We start from the raw sequence: 19,826 nt of genomic DNA on the forward strand, positions 1-19,826 counted from the left end.
CACTGTGGCTCCGCACAGTGGGGGGGGTCCTCTGTGGCTCCGCACGGATGGGCTCAGCTTTATCCAGGGCTGTAATCCCCCCTGCTCCGGTAATTAAAAACTCCGCATTACAAGGAAAACGGTGTGCAGGGAAATGTAATCAAGTCTGGAGGGGCTTAACCATCTGGTAAAGGTTAGGACCGGCACGGCGGGGGACGCGGTGGGGGGATTTGGCAGCCGCCGCGATCTGGGCTCCTTTTAATCTACCGCGGGGACCAGCACAGCATCTGTGGGGTAATACCGGTGCCCCGGGCAGCGATCGGTCTCGCTGGAGCTCCCACCACCGTTAATGGGACCTGCCCAGGGCAAGCCCCCTCCCCAGGTGCGTCCGGCTCCGGTAGATCGATCCTGGTGTGACCTCGGGGCCCGGATCGCATCCTCTCCCCGGGGCCAGCAGAGAAAGGGTTAAGTGGTCGCCTCTGGCCGGGGCTCGGCCCCCAGGTCCGGGCAGGGCCCTCCCCCACCGCCCCCGCCAGCCCGAAACTCGTTGGAAGTGCAAGGACGCGCACAGGCGAGGGGAGACGGGGCGGCGCGGGTGGGTCCCCACGTCCCCGGGGGGTCTGCGGGGCCATGGGGGTCGGGGCAGGCTCCAGGCGGGGGCAGCTCTTCCTCCGCTCCCTCCTCTTCCTCCTGCTGGCCGGGACCCCGGCACCGCGCCCGGCGGGCGGGCAGCTGCGCTACGCGGTGCCGGAGGAGCTGGAGCACGGAGCCTTCGTGGCCAACCTGGGCGAGGACCTGGGGCTGGACGTGTCCAGCTTGTCGGCGCGGCGGTTCCGTATCGTGTCCAGGGCAGGGGCCAGGCAGCACCTGGAGGTGAACCTGGAGAACGGGATCCTCTTTGTGAACGAGCGCATTGACCGGGAGGAGGTGTGCGAGGCCGGGGGGACCTGCCTGCTCCACCTGCAGCTCCTCATCGAGAGCCCGCTGGAACTCTACCGCGTCGAGGTGGAGGTGCTGGACATCAATGATCATGCACCCACCTTCCCCTGGCAAGAATATGTGCTGGAGGTGGCCGAGTCCGCCGTGCTCGGTGCCCGCTTCCCGCTGGAGAGTGCCCAGGATCCCGACGTGGGCACCAACTCAGTGCGCACCTACCGGCTCAGCCCCAACGGGTTCTTTTCGCTTGAGGTGCAGACACGCAGCGACGCCAGCAAGTTTGCAGAGCTGGTGCTGGAGCAAGCTCTTGACCGCGAGCAGCAACGCGTGCACCGGCTGCTGCTCACCGCTCTCGACGGCGGTGTTCCCGAGCGCTCAGGCACAGCTCACATCCTTGTCACGGTGCTGGATGCGAATGATAACGTGCCTGCCTTCGACCAGCCCTCATACGGTGTGAGCCTTCCTGAGGATGCCCCTGCCGGCACCCTAGTCATCCAGCTCAATGCCACTGACCCGGATGAGGGCCCCAACGGGGAGATCGAGTACTCCTTCAGTGGGCACGCACCGCCACGTGTCCGGGAGCTCTTCCACATAGAGCCCCGCAGTGGGCAGGTGCTGCTGAAGGGCCGTCTGGATTATGAACGAGCAAGCATCCACGAGCTCTATGTGCAAGCCAAGGACCGTGGACCCTCGGCTGTGGCCGTGCACTGCAGAGTGCTCGTGCACCTCCTTGATGTGAACGATAACGCACCAGAGGTGACCCTCACCTCTGTGTCCACACCCGTGCTGGAGGATGCCCCACCAGGCACTGTCATTGCTGTCATTAGCGTTCTGGACCGGGACTCTGGGGACAATGGGCGCGTGAGCTGCGAGGTTGGCCCCGATGTGCCATTTGAGCTCCGCTCTTCCTTCCGCAACTACTATACGCTGGTCACCACGCAGGCGCTGGACCGGGAGGTTGTGCCTGAGTACAACGTAAGCATCACAGCACGGGACATGGGCTCCCCTGCCCTGCTGACCCGCAGTACCCTCACCGTCCCGGTGTCTGACGTGAACGACAATGCCCCACGCTTCCTCCAGCCCTCCTACAGTGTCTACGTGATGGAGAACAATGCGCCAGGTGCCTCTATCTGCTCTGTCAGTGCATTGGACCCCGACTGCCAACAGAATGCCTACCTGTCCTACTCCATTGCCGATGGGCACATCCATGGCATGCCTGTGGGCACCTACGTGTCTATCAACTCAGACAGTGGGCACATGTATGCCCTGCGCTCCCTCGATTATGAACAGATCCGCAGCTTCCAGATCGAGGTGCAAGCACAGGATGCGGGTTTCCCCCCACTCAGCGCCAATGTCACTGTCCACATCTTCGTGCTGGACCAGAACGACAACGCTCCGGTTATTGTTTCCCCCTTGCCGCGCAATGGCTCTGTGGCCACTGAACTGGTGCCACGATCTGCTGGGCCTGGCTACCTCGTGGGCACAGTGTCAGCGGTGGATGCGGACGCGGGGCTGAACTCCCGCCTCTCCTATCAGCTTCTCCAGGCCACTGACTTCACCCTCTTCAGCGTGGCACCAGACACAGGTGAGCTGCGCACCCTTCGCTCCTTCCTGGAGCAGGATGCAACACGGCAGCGGCTGGTGGTGCAGGTGCGGGACGGGGGGCAGCCGGCGCTCTCGGCCACCGTGTCCCTCCTGCTTTCGGTGGTGGAGACCATGCCTCAGACTCTCTCTGACTTCAGTGAGTTCAGCCTCCCTCCAGAGGCCTCTTCATCCTCCCCACTCACCCTCTACCTTCTTGTCTCCTTGGGCTCCATCTCTTTCACCTTCCTCCTTGCCATCCTCATCCTCACGGCCATTCGGTGCCGTGGAGAGCGGCAGTCCCTCCAAAATGATGGCTGCTCACTGCCCTGCTGCCGCTGCTGCCCCGGATCCAGACCCTCCCCTGATGGCCTGAAGACGTCCAACCTGACAGCGCAGCCCCCCGCAGGGACCACGGCTGCCACCCGCCTCGACGTGCCCGGGGGTGGCCCCCCAGGCTACTGCTACAAAGTCTGCTTGGGTCCTGAATCTGCCCAAAGCGACTTCATGTTCCTCAAACCCTGCAGCCCACCTCGGAACAATGAGAAGGACCCAGGGAAGTGGTCTCAACCAGGCCAGCCCCTCCAGGTCTCCAAGCAGGTAATACTATGTCCAATGGTGTTCATTGGTGTTCCATGGGTCTACCCAAACCCCTCCCTCAGCCTCTACCCTGAGAGCATCCAGGCACAACTTTTCCCAGAGAATAACCATCGCTTTTGATCAGTGTAGGAATTAGGAGCCATCAGGCAGCGGGAAACTCTCCACAGAGCTTCCCAATGGGTCTAATTATTAGGGGAGCATCAGGCTTGTCTGAGGCGAGACAAAATCCTTTCCTGATGCCTTTTGCACCCATTAGAGGGGATGGAGATGCTCTGGTGCCCCAGAGCAGTGGGATGGTGGGGGTGGCATCTCCTTCATGTGGATGAGCAATTAACACTGAGACAGCCTGAGAGTTGCTGCTGTTTCGCTTCCCCACTGCCAGTGGGGCTCTGCAGTGTCCTGCTGCTGCAGCGGGGCTGATCCCGGCCCCACCGGCACCTCTCATGTCCCCAGTCCTGGCACCCAGGCCTGGCTACTGTACCGCACCAGGCTGTGCTGGCAGGGAGGGAGTGGGGTCTCCGGGGTGGGATTTTGATGTCAACATTTGTTAGGTGTTGAAATGAGGAATGTCTAATTTTCCCGATGAAAGACTCTTTCCGAAACACGATTACAAGGATGGAGAGTGATGAGGCGTCTAATCCACTTACACTTGACTTTTAATAAAACAGCCCTTCCAAGGAGAGCCCAGGACTCGCTGCCAAGAGGCTCTCCTCGCACGTCTCCTTGCACTACTGGACTCGCTTCTCTAATATGTTAATGGGATTTTCCCCTAGTTGTTTGCAACCCCCTCTAGGACATTGGATATGCAGCCAATTTCCACACGTCTCACCCTTTGGTGCCTGAGACTTGGTCTAAGTTACCACAGCACCTCTAAAAAAGGCAGGTCCAGAAGGGAACAGGCTGGTTCAACACTGCCTCAGTTTCCCTAAAATGGGAATGTGCTGCTTGCTTCTTGACAAAGGAAGAGATAGAGTTCTGCATTCCTGGCTACTGAAACTGTTGCTGGCATGGCTGGGCTGATTAGCAGAGGGTCCCAGGGCTGATTGATTAACAGATAGTCCCAATAACCATTGCCCTTCCCTCTCTTTTGCAGATCAAGCAGCCCAACATGGACTGGCTGCCCCCCAGCACACAGCGACCTGCCCTGAAGAGGTACCAAATCCGGCACTGTGGGACCAGAGGGAGCGGGTGGAAGGGGGGTGTGGAGGTTAGCTCCAATGCAGCTTTGAATTGGTCTCCTCTCTTTAGCTCCCAGAGCCTGGAGGATGTGGGGGAAATCCACAGAGCCCTCCAGAAGGAGCACGAGAGGCTGTGCACACTGGTGACTCCTGTCTCTGGTTTGTATTGGGGCACTGGGGCTGGGAAGACGTGGCTGTCACTTGGTAGAGATGTGGTGGTTGGACACATCCATGCTCCCAGAAGTGGTGGGGATTTGTGGCATAGAAGGGATGGTGACAGAAGGGAAGGATCCAGAGGGAAGGATGGTGACACATGGATGTCACTATCCCACTGAGCTATGGATGTGACCTCCTCTGAGCCGGTCTCACGCTCATCTTTCCTCTAGAGTTCCAGAAGGCTTCAGCAGGCACCAACAGCATCTGGACACCCCAGTACAGCTCCTTGTACCCGGGGCACATCCCAGCTCTGGATTATCAGCACAATGTCTACATCCCCGGCACCCCCACACTGCTTTCCAGCAAAGACGGGCCCCTCTTTGTGGGCCAGGAGAACAAGAACAGCTTCTCCACCTTTGGCAAGAGGAAGAAGATGACAACTTACTGTGACATGCATGACAGTGTGGTTATCAACAATGACCTGAAATAGTGACCAGTGCTGGACCTGGGTGGTTCTGCTCAAGGCTCTGGGAATCACTTGCATGGTTTCAGCTGCCCCATGTATGGACCACTCCGGATTTTGCGAGGCTGCTGAGATAGTGGCTCACCAGGGCATGGGGAAAGGATTGAAGGGGCAAGAGAACTAGAAGCGATAGGGATGGGCAGGAGGAGGTGGGACAGGGCATTTCTCCCATCTCATCCTGCAGACCTGTGTTGGCATCAGGTGCTGTTGGGGGTCCATGTAACCAGATTTAAGCAAATCTGCCTTGAGTTTACCCATTCTCATGTCCTCTTAGGGACTGTCCATCTCTGTAAACACTGTCACTTTTTTGTCTTGTCTGGCTGTGTGAATGTACTGAGCTGCATGCCTGTATTTCTGTCCCATAGGCACGGAAAATGTACGCAGACCAAGCCCGGTTCAGTCACCCTGACCTTACATACTGGGGCAGTGACCGTTGCTCTGTCCCTGAAACCCAGCAGGATGTGTTGCATATTCAGAGCAGCCATTTGTGTCTGGCTCCTCTGGGACATAAGTGAAAAACCCAGCAATTATGGGTTCTTCTCTTCAGACCCTGACCTGACACAAGCAGAACTGGAGACCAAAGGTCCAGGACACAGCCCAGCTTTGCTCTGGGAGCAGCTTGAGCCGGAGCAAACAGACTGAATGGTCAGAAGTGCCAGTAGCTTAAGCAACTGAGATGCACAAGGCAAGGCCCTGCTGGGTAATTGTCTAGCCCAAGCCAACATCACCTGAAATAAAGTTTCCAGCCATCAGAAGAACCCCAACACAGGTGATACTGCTCTTCCCTCCCACCTTGTCCTCCCCTGATTTCTGTTTTTGCCAAGTCCTGACTGCCTGTGGGAACCCCTGCACCAGGGTCCCACCAGCAAAGGACAGACATCTCCCACTGCACTCTGCTTCTCTTGGAGGACATTTACCTGACTGGCAGGAGCTCTCAAGGGCAGAACTCCAGCCCCAGAACAGTCTCCCCCCCTGCCCTGCTCACCCTACACCTGTCCACCCAGTCTGGCTGCCAGTATTGCCAATCACTCCTGTCACAGGACAGCTCATTTCCAATCCATCTGTGCAGAACATGACAGCTCTCTCTAAACCAAGTTTGTTTCACAGTGTCTGATTTGTACCAATAAATTGTATTTTAATAGCTCACCCTGGCTCCTGGCTGTCCCTGAGCTCCACACGACAGCAGGAATCACTGCTTGTCTCTCAGTACAGGGCTCTCAGCTCCAATAGACACCCGTGTCCTTCCAGCCTCCTGAGTTGCTGGAGCAGTCCAGGAGAGCTCATTTTGTTCAATTCACCTGGATGCTGGGGTCTCAAGATTGCCTTCCCCCAACCCTGGACTCAGGAGCACTTTGGGGTCATGGCCAGGAGGCCTCATGTGCTGAAGGTGTCACACAGCTCCTTGCTTCATGCTCCAGCTCAGGCAGAGACTCCGCACACATTTACACCAGGGTGTGGGCACAAAGGGCTTTGAGCTGCTGGGGAGAAGGACTGGATCTGGCAGTAATGGATTGTTGTTTTTACTGTGCATTGCTTTCTGTGAGTTGTTTAAGCTTTCCCCTAGACGTTCACCACCCAAGAGCTTGACTTGGGAGTAGCAGAGATAACCTGGATGTGTGCCAGAGACCAATTGCCTGTATCTACTGGTGGGATGAGTCTCGATGTGGGAAGCAGTTCAGCTTTGGATGAAGTCCTGAGATGATCACGCTGTGGTTGTCCTTCTGTTACCCCTTGATTACTCAGTGACTGGCCTGGGGAGGCTGCAATGCGGCTTTTGGGATTAACCCAGAAAAGTCCTTGTCTACAAGTGGGTAACAGGCTTTCTAGTGGAAGCGAGGGGCAGGGAACAATCAAAGGGGCCCAGGGGACTCAGGGACCCAGGAGGACTGTGCTTTGGACATGAAAGGGACCTGGATGCTTCTGGTGACTTCAGTCCCAGCTCACACCCGCCTAGCTGTCAGTAGATGAAATATTCCCCGTCCCAATTAGATGGTAGGATGAAGGATTTTATCCTGAGAGCGCATTCTTCAGTGGCCTCTGCAGAGTGTTAAGGGTAAAAAAAGAACCCCAAACAGTGAGTACCCGAGACCCTTGTACAGCATTAGCCTGTTTCACTGCTTCAAAACAAGAAGTGAATTACATAAAGTGATATGATAAAATTAATATCAGCTTCAAGAAGTAATAAAAACATCAAATGTACCTGACGCCCTGTGGGGGCAGCAAGCATCTCCCTCTCCTGGGTTATCTCTGCCAATATCTTCCCTGCTATTTTCAGGTGATGCTGGCCAGGCATTAGGAGAGGACTGCAGCCCCCACCAGTGAGCCCAGAGGGGCTCAGCCCCAGCCCCTGCAGCAAGACCAAGCCATTAGTTTTGTATTAGCTCACACAGCAAAGTACCCAGCGCACATACTTCACAGTATCCAGGATCTAAATGAACGTGTGGAGCTGATGCTTTGTTTCAGATTCCCAGGTGTTGCTTCCCAAAGAGAGGTCTCAAAATTGAACCCCAAACCATGGGCATTTGAAATTAATAATTGGCATCCCTGTCTTTGGAAATTCATGGGGTTGAGCAAGCAAGTGGCCAGCTATTGCCACGTCTGAGTCTTTCACTCTCCAGTGTACTCCGTTGGCATTTTTAAACCCCTACAATTAAGGCTCGACCAACCCTCAGTAAATCGCCTCCCTCTCCTCTCCATTACTCCTGGCTATGCTCAGCCCAGGAGATGAGACAAATACATACATCCCCCTTGCACCTCCTGCTGATGCCCAGGTCTGCATGTTCAGGTCAGGCTTCATCCAAAAGGGATTTGGGGGTGAACACAGTACCCAGCCCAGGCCCCAGCATCCCATGTGCCCTGAGGATCCTTTTGCTTAGTTTGAAGCAAGTCCTTCACTGGCAGGAGCTCAGTTTCAATCTCTCTTCTCAATCAATGTGTCAATTAAAAGGACAATAAAAAGGGGCTTGTTTTAGGTGAGATGACACTTACTCAAACCCACTCAACCACACTACTGTCCCTCCTTCAAAGAGCATGCCTGGTTGGAATCGTCCCTCTAATAGATGAGTTCTCCTTTGAAGATCTCCCACGGGAACAAAGTGCCATTAAAAATTCAAGGTCTTTGCCCTACAACTGGTTATTTTTACAACGCTTCCTGTGCTTACGCTCCTGCACAGTTCATGAGCATTAGCTGGTTTCTGTATTCTGGTAATGCACTGGGCATGAGAGCCACTTTGGAGACATACTCGGCAGAATGCTTTCTATATGCCCCTCTCATACGTTCAGAGATCCAGAGGCAAATCTGGCTTTCAGGGACCTGCCAGCCAGCTTGAGGTTTGCTTCTACAACAGCAGGAAAGCTGCCATGTGGTGCAGTTGGCTGCAAAATGCCGCAGGCCATGCTAGGCAGGCACACAGCGCTTCTGGGCACCAGTGCAAATAGGGAAGGTTTTTTGTGCTCTCGCTATTGCTGAATAGACTCTTTGGATGGAAACATTACTTATATCTCTGTAATGACTTGAAAGCATATATCAGAGAGACAAAATGAATCCAGAGGTAGAGAGAAAAGAGGGCAGAGAGAAAGGACCCGCAGGGGCTGGTGCTCAGCTCTGCTCGGGTCTGCTGTGTGTGGAGTCAAGCAATGGCTGGAGAAACACAGCGGGGACACGGCAGCCTGCAAGCAGCCAGGCCGGGCTGGATACAGCCATGAACACAGGTGGTCTTGGCTCCCCAGAGGGATCTGGATCAGCCAGACAGCGCTACAATCCATGGGGACCAATGGGAATCTGCATATTGACTTTGCAGGGTTCTGGATTCAGCCCGAAGTCTGTGGCACCCAGTGGTTAATTAACAGTGAAGTCTGTGGCACTCAGTGGCTAATTAGAGTCTTCAGAGTTGCTAGGACTTTATTTTCTTCTCTTCTCACTTGAAGATGATGGTGGAATGAACACACCTTAGTAGAGCTGGGACAGGATCAAGGTCCATCCTGATGTCTTCTCAAATTGCCTCAGCGTCTTAAACATCCCCCTGGATGCACCCTACAGAAAAGCCTGTTGTTCTTGGCTGGATCCCCTCCTGTTTCCTTTTTGACCTCAGGAGATGTTTTACAGGAATAAATTTCCTTTAGCTTTTGCCATAATACTTTTGCCTCTGCCCCACTGCAAGATGGTGCATGACTGTCACGTGCTGATCCTCTCTGTCCCTTTGCACCTTTTGTCTTTTGTACTGCTCTGAAAACATCAGCTGCCGACTCCTCCGCAGAGATCAGATGAAGAAAAAGGCCTGGGCTAAGCGAGGCTTTTGCCTCCCCAGTTTGCCTATAATGTGCTTTCAATCTAAGTGGCGGAAATGTCACTGACTCTGTTTGCAGCATTCACTCAAGTGGAATTAATGCTTCTTGTTAGTGATAATATGACTTAATCAGCTAAATTATTGGGAGACGTAAGTAGACACCTTTGTGTATTGAATAACTTATGACACACTGGACCAAAAAAGCACAAATGAAGGCTTTGAAAATAAATTAAATATGATCTCTAGTGCAGTCTGCACTTTGACTAATGATTCATCTCCCATGAAATTCAATGATTTACAAATCTTACATTTGAATAAATGATACACTTTTGCATGTTTTAAAAAATAGCAGAGATTTTTATTTCAGCATTCGGAATTCAAAGTGTTTCTCCAATGCCAAGAATGCAGGGCAAACAAGTTCATGTTAAACGGATTGAAAAATAAAACATTTGTGCAGTCAGCCATCAGAAATACATCCAGAGGATCTGCAGGCATTTGTGATGAGATATTTATTTTAATTCATTGCTAGGAATATCTGCAACAACAGGTGAAAAAATGCAGCAGAAGAAATTGAGAGAGCGCGAAGATTCCCAGAAGGGTCACTAAAGTCTTCACATCAAATCCACTCATTTCAATAATATTTACAACAGAAACTATTATTAAATAGCTCCAGAAATGTCTTATCATGCATTTTCCCTGCATAGAAAATAAATCATACAAAGGAAAGAGAAGCAGGAAAAACAACTATCAATCAAACAAATCATTATGAGCATTAGTAGGATTTCTGATAGGCAAAGAGGCAGAGACTCTGTGATAGCAGGCTGCACATGAAATAGAAAAATTGGGGTTAAATTGCTATGTGAACCCAGAGAAAAGATGAGCTGTCTGAATTTATTTGGTTCTATTGCAATGAGTCACTGAATTTCTATATCCAAATCTTTCCCTAAAAAGCACTGGAGGCCATCGTGGTGCAAACAATAGTGCAGATCTCTACACAGGGATTTTTTTATCCCAAGTCTATCTGAAATTCAGAGGTTAATTTAGACTCCAGGATCACAGGGAAGCCTGGCTTGTTTCATGAGTCTCCTCTCAAGTCCATGTCCATACTTATTGGTGTTTTAACTAAGAGAAAGTTATTTTCCTATAGCCTAGGCTGAGGGCTGAGGGCTCTGGGTTTAATTTTTCTGTCAAAGAGTTGCAACTCTTTTTCACCAAGTTTACCACAGCAGTTGTTCCATCTATACTGATTAAATCTCCAAAGCTCCCCCAAGTACAGATAGAACATATCAGGTCAGGTATCCAAATGTAAGGAATTTGAGCTGAGGCTGAATCCTACCTGCAGGATCCCCTTTGTCCCCAGTCTCCTCCTTGATCTTCCTTAAATATAATATACCAGAAGTGGAGATAAAGCCTCACATACTCAGCACCTCTCTGTCAGTGGCATTTTATCAGACACCAGAGGAACAGAATTACTGTTTGCTTTGAGTCTCACCTAGAATACCAAACTTCAAGAACGTAATCCTGAAATCAGGTCCTAAAAGTAAAGCTTAATTTTTCTCTCACGGGGAAATGCAATGTTATAGTCAGTGTGCTTCCCTAGACCATCTTTTCTTCCTCTTAGTTTCCCTCTGCAAAATAGTCTGATGGTTGCCCCAGTATGTAAGGAGATCTTGTGTTTGTGTCTACTGAGCTGTCTTGTGTGCAGTGTTGTGGTGTCTGAAAACCAGGGTGGTTCTACGTGGGGTATCATGTCTGACCAGCAAGACACTTTCAGTCTTGCAAGGAAGGAGTTAGAAGATAATTTTTGTTCCTCCCATCTCGAAGACCAGCAGATGCAGTTACAGACCTTGTTTTCATGTTTTATCTTCTTTAAAAGATACAAAATTAAAAACTTGGATCTGAGCTGCAGGGACAAATCACAGCACAAAGCTGGGAACACGATGGGGACCCTTGTGTCTTCCCCCAAGCCCTTCTGTCTAGTAAAGCACTGTCTGTTTGCTGAAGGGATGAGGAGGGAAGACCACTCTGGGAGCCACTTGTGGGAAGATTGATTCTGTTGGCATGGAGAATTTTCTTTGCAAATGACCTCTGTGGAGATGGAGTGGGAACAGGGGATGGAGTGGGAAATGAACCTAGCGAAAAATCACAGAAGTTTTTTACTGCCTTCAGGTGCAATTCAAGTGAAAAGAGAGGGTACAAAAAGAAGGAAGTAAAATGAAACAGCCTTTTCTCTGCATAGATTGCACTGCTGGAGAAGCTTTGAATCTTGCAAGGCAGAACAGTTGTCTGCTCAGAGGTGCCTTCCCCAGAGACTTTGCCTGGGATAGTTTCATCCGTTTATCCCTGACTCCTGGCATCTGCATAACACGCTCACAGAGAGAGTTATTAGTTTAATTTTCTTGTGAATTACAACAGGGGCAGAGAGAATTAGAAAAGACCTTTTTTTTTTATTATCATTACTTTTTTTGTTTTCCAGTTGAGAGATTGTAAATGAGGCTATTCATCCTGCTAGCATCAGTAGGGACCCAAACCCAAGCCTTTCTGGGGTAATTGGTTTCTGATGAGCAATCACTTGTAAAGCCAATAGCAAAGGCAAGAAGTGAAATATAAATTCCCTCCTTACATGCAGAGCTTTTCATTAGGATTGTGTGCCTGGTTTCTTTCTGGGGTTCAGTGGAAAAGTCAAGAAGTGGTGAACAAGGCAGTGGGTTAAGCCTGACAAGGAGGTTGTATTAGCAAAAAATCGTTGCCCAATGTCCTTGGGAAGAGAGAAAGGAGCTGAAGAACCCCTCCAGCTACAGCTTTCTACTGAGCCCTTTGGCCAAACCAGGGCCTTGGGCAGGAACCAGAGACAGCAGATCTTCTTGTAAATGTGTTTCCATGGGGGACGGGCCTGGGTGTGCTTCTGCCCAAAAGAGACCAAAATGTTGAAGAAGGCAAAAGAAGATTAGTGACCAGGGACAGGTGTCCATGCGGCAAGTCTCACCAGGGTGGCTGATGGAAATCTGCGGCCCCTGGTATCCTGCAGGTCGCAAAATATAGTGGATCTTGTTATCTGGAATTGTTACAAAGGCTGAAACTGAGAGTTATTTTTATTTTTCTCCAGTTCCTAGAGAGGAAGCTGCTGTTCTGCCCCGGCTTTTGTTTTTCTGATGAACATCATGGTGCTTTAGGCTTGATTTTTTAATTTATTTTGGTGGCAAATCAAGTATCAATCTAGATGCAGCTTGCAGTGTTTTCTAGGTTGGGGTTGTGGGGCTGTCATTCATTGGCTTAACTGGATTGCTTGCTGCTTTATGGGTTTTGTTCAGTAAAATCTTTTGGCACACATACAGCTGGCTGTTAAAGATTAGTAGAGAACAGCAGGCTTGACAAAGACAGAGAACATTTTTAAGCTCATGTACACAGAAAGACCTCCAAAACAAGAATGATGCGGACATATCTCTAACAAAACAAACCAAGCAAAACTCTTCAAACAAATCCACTTTTTCTGCTTCCGAATGCTGAAAGCTGAAACTGAGGAAACCAACACACAGAGTAAAACGACTGATTAGACTCAGTCCTGGGCAACCCACTTTGAGCAGACGGGAGTGGTCTAGATGTTGTCCAGAGATCTCTTCCAAACACAACCATTCTGTGATTCTGTGATCACAGCCTTTTGCTTAACTCAAAATAGATAGATGTTGCTATTGCCACAGCAAGAAAAGATACAATTATGACATTTCCATATTTGTATCACATTTGCTTACACATTATTGCCCAACATAATATTCTGCGTAGTTGTCAAGAAAACTGGTTTGTTTCCCTTTTTTGGAGTCAAGTTCTCCAAGAGAAGGCTAAGAAGAGATCTTACTTATGCTTATAAATATCTTAGGGGTGGGTGTCAAGAAGATGGACTAGACTCTGTTAGTGGTGCCCAGTGACAGGGTGAGGGGCAATGGGCACAGACAGAAGCACAGGAGGTTCCATCTGAATATGAGGAGAAACTTCTTTGCTGGGAGGTGCCAGAGCCTGGCCCAGGCTGCCCAGAGCGGGTGTGGAGTCTCCTTCTCTGAGACATTCAAACCCACCTGGATGTGACCCTGTGTGATCTGCTCTGTGACCCTGTGTGAGCAGGTGGGTTGGACTGGGTGATCTCCAGAGGTCCCTGCCAAGCCCAACCATTCTGTGAGTCTGTGATTCTGAGCCTCACAAAGCCTGGCCATACCCTGTTCTAACCATGCCTTGCTACCAGTTGCACACCAGCCAGGCTCTGCTGTCTGCCCCAGCTTTTTGGTCTCACACCTCAACCATCACGCAATTCTGTAATTTTGGTACTGCTTGTGTTTTTCCATGACAATGCCCAGAATAATTCAATGAAGCTTAAAGAATGGAAGTTTGGGGGTATAAGGCATTGAGAAGAGGTTTTAGCCAAGACTGTGGTGTGACCTAGGAAAGGTGGAAGAGGACCAGTTGGTCCCTGCAGTTTTCCAAACTGCCCAAGCCTCTGGAATCACTGATGATAATTCAAATCCTTTCTGCCTGCAATGTGGGCAGAAATTTGTACCAGATTTGTACCTTAGAGAAAACTTGTGTGATATGAGCCCTATGTCTTACTGTCAGACTGGATCAGGACAATCCCCAGGGTCTGACCCTGCACCCTCACCACTGCTGGTACCTGTTTAGAAATCTGTACTGGCAGACACAGAGTCTGATGCATTTTTTCCTACTTTGAATGGGAATCCCCTGAGTCCTGATTCCCCATCTCTTTCTTCCCTAACATTTCCATATGCTCTTGCTCTGGGGAGAGCTGAAGTTCCCCAATGAGTTCTCTTTTGTAGAAGATACATGCTGGCTGATCATCACAGCACACTTCCATTTTATCTTTATTGGGATGTCCATCCTCCAAGTGATAAAGAGTATGGCTGATCCTTTCACTCTCAAGGAAATTGTGAGGGGAAAAAAAAAGAAAAGAGAAATGCAGAAATGCGGGAAGTGAATCCTTCTACATTTTTTTGTCTTTTTATTTCACAAGATTCTACTTTGCAACTCTTGTTACTTTGGATATGCCTCATATTTCTCCTTTTTTGAGTTCAGCGGTGAGGAAGTTGGGACTGAAAACATAGCAAAACATCAACAGATCACATAATTGTATGTTCCTTTAAAATGTGTATGCTATTTGAAAATATTTACTCATTGTGCTGGCAGTTTATCAGGAGTACAATGCAGTGAGAGATTGGAAAACATTTATCAAACCAGAACACATTTTTGTTGCTGTTGCTGGTTTTGCTCATTCTCTGCCTTGTTCTGTGGCCGGGCCTAGGAAACTCTTTGAGGATGTGTGTATTTGGGAAGTCTGTGAAAGAAGAAAGGAGGCGGCTTTCAGGACCCACACAGCTGGTGTGCAGCAAAGTGAAAGAAAGAACTTATGGTGGGAGATTTGTCTAATTTAACAGCCTGTGAGAATTTCTGCCATGGGATAATATTTGTAGTTGTTGTTACAGAGAGAAGGAGGAAAGATGGGCAGAACATAAAAAAATTGGTAAAATAGCCTCTATCTGACTGGGAACCCTGTACCAGTGTTGCAATTTCCCTCCATTCCTGTTCTGGGGGACATTTCAGGGAATCTGTGGTATTCAGGGAACCTCTGGATAGGAAAGAAAACTGCTACCTAAGTAGGGTCAGGTATTATATGGGTTCCACTTGAAACTGTAAAAAGCTCAGTTTCTGGTAGCCCACAACCCCCCTTCACATAGTGTTCACTGGTCATCTTAACATAACATCTCCAGCTTTTCCACCCTGATTCTCCTTTCCACAGCAAGCCTGGCTGGCATCATTTCATGAAGTTCTTCCCTATTGCTGTAGAGCCAGGAAGAAGGGATTACTTTTCCTGCAACTGCATTATTCTCTCACTGTAATTACAGAGGCTGAAATGAAGAAAACTCACCCTCGCACTAAATCTGTTGGGCATGGGAAGCATGGTGAAGGCAAGGAAGTGGAATTATATTGCAAATGTCAGGAGCTATGAAAAATGTAACAGACTTTAATATTCTTCTGCTGTTATTCCTGGGAGTTTCTCTCACCTGCATTCACAGCAAGTGAAGTGCCTTTCACTGAACCCAGCTGCCACGGAGCAGAAAAGATTACCATGCTTCCTAGTTTTATTTTAAAACTACACTATGGCATGCATCCTGGTCATAAATGCAATTTGCCTCCAAACTCTCATTTTAACAATTAGACTTCAGCTTCAAGACTTAATTTAAGCCTTTAGGGTTAACTCCTACATCACGCTCCACTAAACCTCAACCCCAAATGTCCTGCTGTTTATACCTTACTTCTGACTTCTACATTCCAAATTATAACCACAGCCCCTGCCTTCCGTGATACCTAATGATAACTGGTGCTGAGCCAGCCACTTGGATGCTGCTCTGAAGATGTGAAACATTAACCACACATCTCTTCATAGCTCGCTTTCCCACGGGGTTGTGTTTCAAGGTAAGTGGTTTGCATAAGATCCCTCAGAGACCTGCATTTATTTTATTCAGTAGTATAAACAACCTGCTGCTTTTGTGCTTCTCCCTACAGAGCAAAGAAAAGCCCATTTTATACATTAAAATTGAACGTAGTGTTGCTGAAAGGTCTGTGATGGCTTTTTCTGGAGCACGGAGCATCTTACCTAGTTCTGGGAGGGGTATTGCAGAGCATAAGCAGTTTCTGCCCGTACATCCCCCTCCCCTCTTAGGACCCTGCGTCCGGGAAGGAGATGGGGTCACCGGCCCTCAGCTCTGCCTGTCTCGCCGCCCGCACTGCCCAAGGCTGGGGGAGTTCGTGCCATGGGCAGTATCGCTTTTTTAATGGGGTTGTTTTCATTTCAGCCTCGATACAGGGATCCCCACGGTTCGGAGAGCAGCTCGGGAAGGGGAAACCTGGTTCTCCGTGACTCAATTAGCATAACCCTGGGAAGTAACAGGCATAAATCTCGACTCCTGCTGTTTACTAGGAGTCACGACATGTCGCTCCCTGCCAGGCAGCGGTGAAGCGGGCGGCGAACGAGTTCCTGGGCTTCCAGCCCCGCCGCGTCAAGCAGCACCGGAGCGACCCGACGGCTGGTCCGTGCTGTGCCCGCCGGGAGCGGGCGGTCCCGGCAGCACGCAGCGGTGGTTCTTCCCGGGACACAGGCGCTGAGAGGGACAAACCCAACTGGTATCAGACCCTGTTCAGTTCCCGGACACTTATACGCAGGATCGGGAGGAGGGACATGAATTTCATCCCTTCCCTCCTTGTCATGTTGATGCTGCTAAAACACAAAGATGAGCGGTGGGAGATAAATGAGCAGCTCCCCCACACTGGGATTTGAGCAATCAGGAAATATAATCTGAGCTGGAAAGTGCCCGAGCATCTGTTGGGTTATTAATAAATTGTATGCAATCTGTCCGGGATGAACCTCGGGACGAAAGGGAGCCATCTGCTCCCGACTGGTAGCTCTAATGGTGTCTGGGGAATAAACTTAACAAATAAAAGGCAATGGGATCGGCCAGCAGGGCTCCGGGAGGCCTGGTCTCTGCACAGCCTTTCGAGAGTGGGACAACAAGGGGGCTTCCCCACCCCCGGGACAGGATCCCTCACGGATTCACAGAGAACTAGGAGTCAGACCAAGCATGAGCATCTCTTCATAGAATCACAGACTGTCAGGGATTGGAAGGGACCTCGAATGATCATCTAGTCCAATCCCCTCGCCGGAGCAGGAACACCTAGATGAGGTTGCACAGGAAGGAATGTGTCCAGGCGGGTTTCGAATGTCTCCAGAGAAAGAGACAGCTTCGCAGGCTCCACCAGCTCTCGGGGAACTCACCCTCTCTTTCGAAATCCTTTCCGAAAATCAAAGGGTCCTGTGCCAGGGCGAGCCTCGCTGCCGGAGGGTGCCTTGTGTCCCCACACCCGAGCGAGGAAGCAGATCTCACCCGCCTTTCCTCTCGGTCAATGCTAATTGCCGCCCGTAAATATTATTCTCCACGTTTTATCCTCTACCTCTAAAGGTGCCTACTGTGTTTTCTCGGAGCAGCTGGCGAGGATTTCCAGCTCAGCTCCTTCCAGCGCGGGCAGCCGAACGGGCGGCCGGGGCGGCCGAGCTCCATCCCACCGCCCGCTCTGGGTGCCCGCCATCCCCTGGGAAAACGGGGTGCTGCGAACGCGCAGATGACAGAGATATTAACTGGGGAAGGCTGGGGCGCTCTAATCGCGGGGTGAATAGCTAAAATGTTTAATAATGGAGGATATCTCCACCTGACAGCGATCGGGTGGGGTCTGTGTCAGCAAACACGCCTTCCCTTAAAGAAGCTAGAGGGCACCGTGCGCCTAAAACACTTAACACGTGAGAAAACACTTAACACGTGAGAAAACACTTAACACGTGAGAAAACCGCACTCGGAGGAACTCCAGCCTAAACAAAGGCCAGTTGAGGATTAAACCTCCAGCGACGGGACAGGGAGGCAGAGAACAAGTGCAGCCGCTGCTCCAGCGGGGCTGCTGGGTCTGTACAGCCCTGCCCCACCGGCGGCTGAGCGCGGGCAAGCCCGCCCCTTCAAGGGGGATCAGTGAGAGCCCAGACCCGCTCGGGGCGTCAGCAGCTGCTGCCGGCCCCCGGGGGGAACCCGGAGCTGTCGCCGAAGCGCCGGTGGCCGCGGCGCACTCTCCGCTTCGCTGTCGCCCGCAAGAACGCAACGGCGGGAGCAGAGGCTGCCGGGAACTTCCGCAGAGGGGAGGAAGGGGCGGCCGGGCCCCGGCTGCTCCGCAGGGACTAACGGGAGCGGTGCGGGGCGATGCGGGATCCCGTTCTGACCGAGAGGCGGCTCCGTGCCCTCCCGAGGACGGACGCGCTGGCTTGGGGGCGCGTTGGAAGTGGCTGGGGTTTTGTTTATTTGTTTGCTTATTTGTTTGTTTGTTTTTTACTGCACTTTCCGGCCGGGAGCGCTCTTCGCTTCCCACGGATGGCGGCGGGGAAGGGAACTGGGCTCGCAGGGCAGGCGCTGAGCTTGTCGGGGAGAGCTGGGCGGCTGCGGGAAGGCTCCTGCCTGACCCCGCGACAGGTCCTGTCACCGTCCGAGTGTCAGGCCAAGCGGCAGTGGCAGCTGGTACCCAGCGGTGGGTGTCGGCGGCAGCTTCCCAAGAAACGCCGGGGGTGGGGGCTCCAGCTATGTCAGCGTCCTGAAAGCAGAGGTGGGAAGGGACGGCTTCGGTGACTGTTCCTTGCTCGCCGAGCCTGCCCCGGTTATATTCGGTGGTTGGGGAAGGTGATGTGCAGAAGCGAGGACTGAACTCCGCGGCGGTGTGTGCTCCAGCCGCTGAGCGACCAGGTCACCCCCGGCCCCTCCGCCGGGATTGCCGAGGGCGGAGCGCCCAGCTGAAGGACCGGGGGGACCCCATACGGGCGGTCTCTTTCTCGGTGAATTAGGGAACTCTTGAGTGGTGGGAGAGGCTGTTTTAAAAGCTTGTGATCTCAGGCTTTGAAAACAGATTTCGGCTTTTATTTGCCTTGCTCTAACCACTGAACTGCGTTAAAGAGGCGTGAAGGACCCTCTTCGCAGGAAGATAAATCCGACGATGTGAGCTTGGGGCTCGCCTGCCCTTCAGGAGGGGACGGGCTCTTCTTTCCGGATCCCCGTGGACGGGGACAGTTGCCCTGAGCCGGCTGATCTGGAGCTGCGGTGCGGCACTTCCCATCTCAGGGATGGTGAAGCTGGAAGTGTCCTGTGTCACGGCAGCGATTCTGTGGGAGCTGCCGCTTTTTTCCCTCTTGCCGATTCTCCATTTATTGTCTCCAAGTGTAACTGAAGTCATGCTTTGAGTTCAGCAGGGGCTGAACTAGAGCTTTCCAAATATCCCTGGAAAAGTCTTTCTGTCTCTCCACTGTCTAAAGAACGAGAGGACATGAACCTTTCGGCTGGTATTGGCCATTGGGCTGTACTTGATTTTCTAATAATTCAGCATTTGCTCCGTAGCTCCAGTGGGTGAAATTAACTCGGAATGTCGAAATTTGTGGGGATTTTTTTTCAACGTTTTAACTAGGCTTTCACCCCTTCCTGTCGAATGAAGGAGACTCAGAAGAACGCCCGGGCATTTGCTGGGCTGTCGGGCTGTAAAGGTGAGTAGGTTTTACTGATATTTTTCCATACAGATTCGTAGTTGATGTGGATCACTGCTCCTCACGAGTTTTTGCTTAGAGGCATAGGGCATACTCTGAGACTGACCAGCTCGGGTGCCTTTTGCAGGGTCATCTCAGCTATTTCTTATGACCTTTGTGACTTCTCATTATAGATATGGGAGGTATAAAAGGCAAATTAGCTGTACATCTGTGGTAGTAGCGCAATGGCACCCTATACCCTACTGCTACTCGGGCAGTAGCTGGATTTCAGTAGAATGTGAGAATCTCATATAGTCTGGATTTAATTAAGCAAGAAACAACTCTTCCAACGTGGCTATCATGGGTACTTTATCTGTTTCTTTGCATAAAGAAACACTTTTATCCCTAGCAAAGCTCAAATCTCCGGCATTGTGGAACCATTTATTCCAGCTGCTGCTTGGTGAATATGGAAACGCTGCAGCCAAGTG

At 51.1% G+C, this 19,826-nt stretch overlaps 1 protein-coding gene across 1 annotated transcript; it reads left to right on the top strand.

The window, feature by feature from the left end:
- Nucleotides 1-609: 609 nt before the first annotated feature.
- LOC308045651 (protocadherin-10-like) lies at nt 610-4,920 on the top strand (the record flags this gene model as incomplete). The annotated part of the gene is made up of 4 exons (XM_080353049.1): nt 610-3,096; nt 4,190-4,248; nt 4,345-4,433; nt 4,661-4,920. The coding sequence occupies 4 exons, from the start codon at nt 610-612 to the stop codon at nt 4,918-4,920; spliced, it is 2,895 nt and encodes a 964-aa protein (XP_080209175.1).
- Between the last annotated feature and the right edge of the window lie 14,906 nt (nt 4,921-19,826).

This window comes from Nesoenas mayeri (assembly GCF_963082525.1).
Source record: "Nesoenas mayeri genome assembly, chromosome: 14".
NCBI classification, from domain to species: domain Eukaryota; kingdom Metazoa; phylum Chordata; class Aves; order Columbiformes; family Columbidae; genus Nesoenas; species Nesoenas mayeri.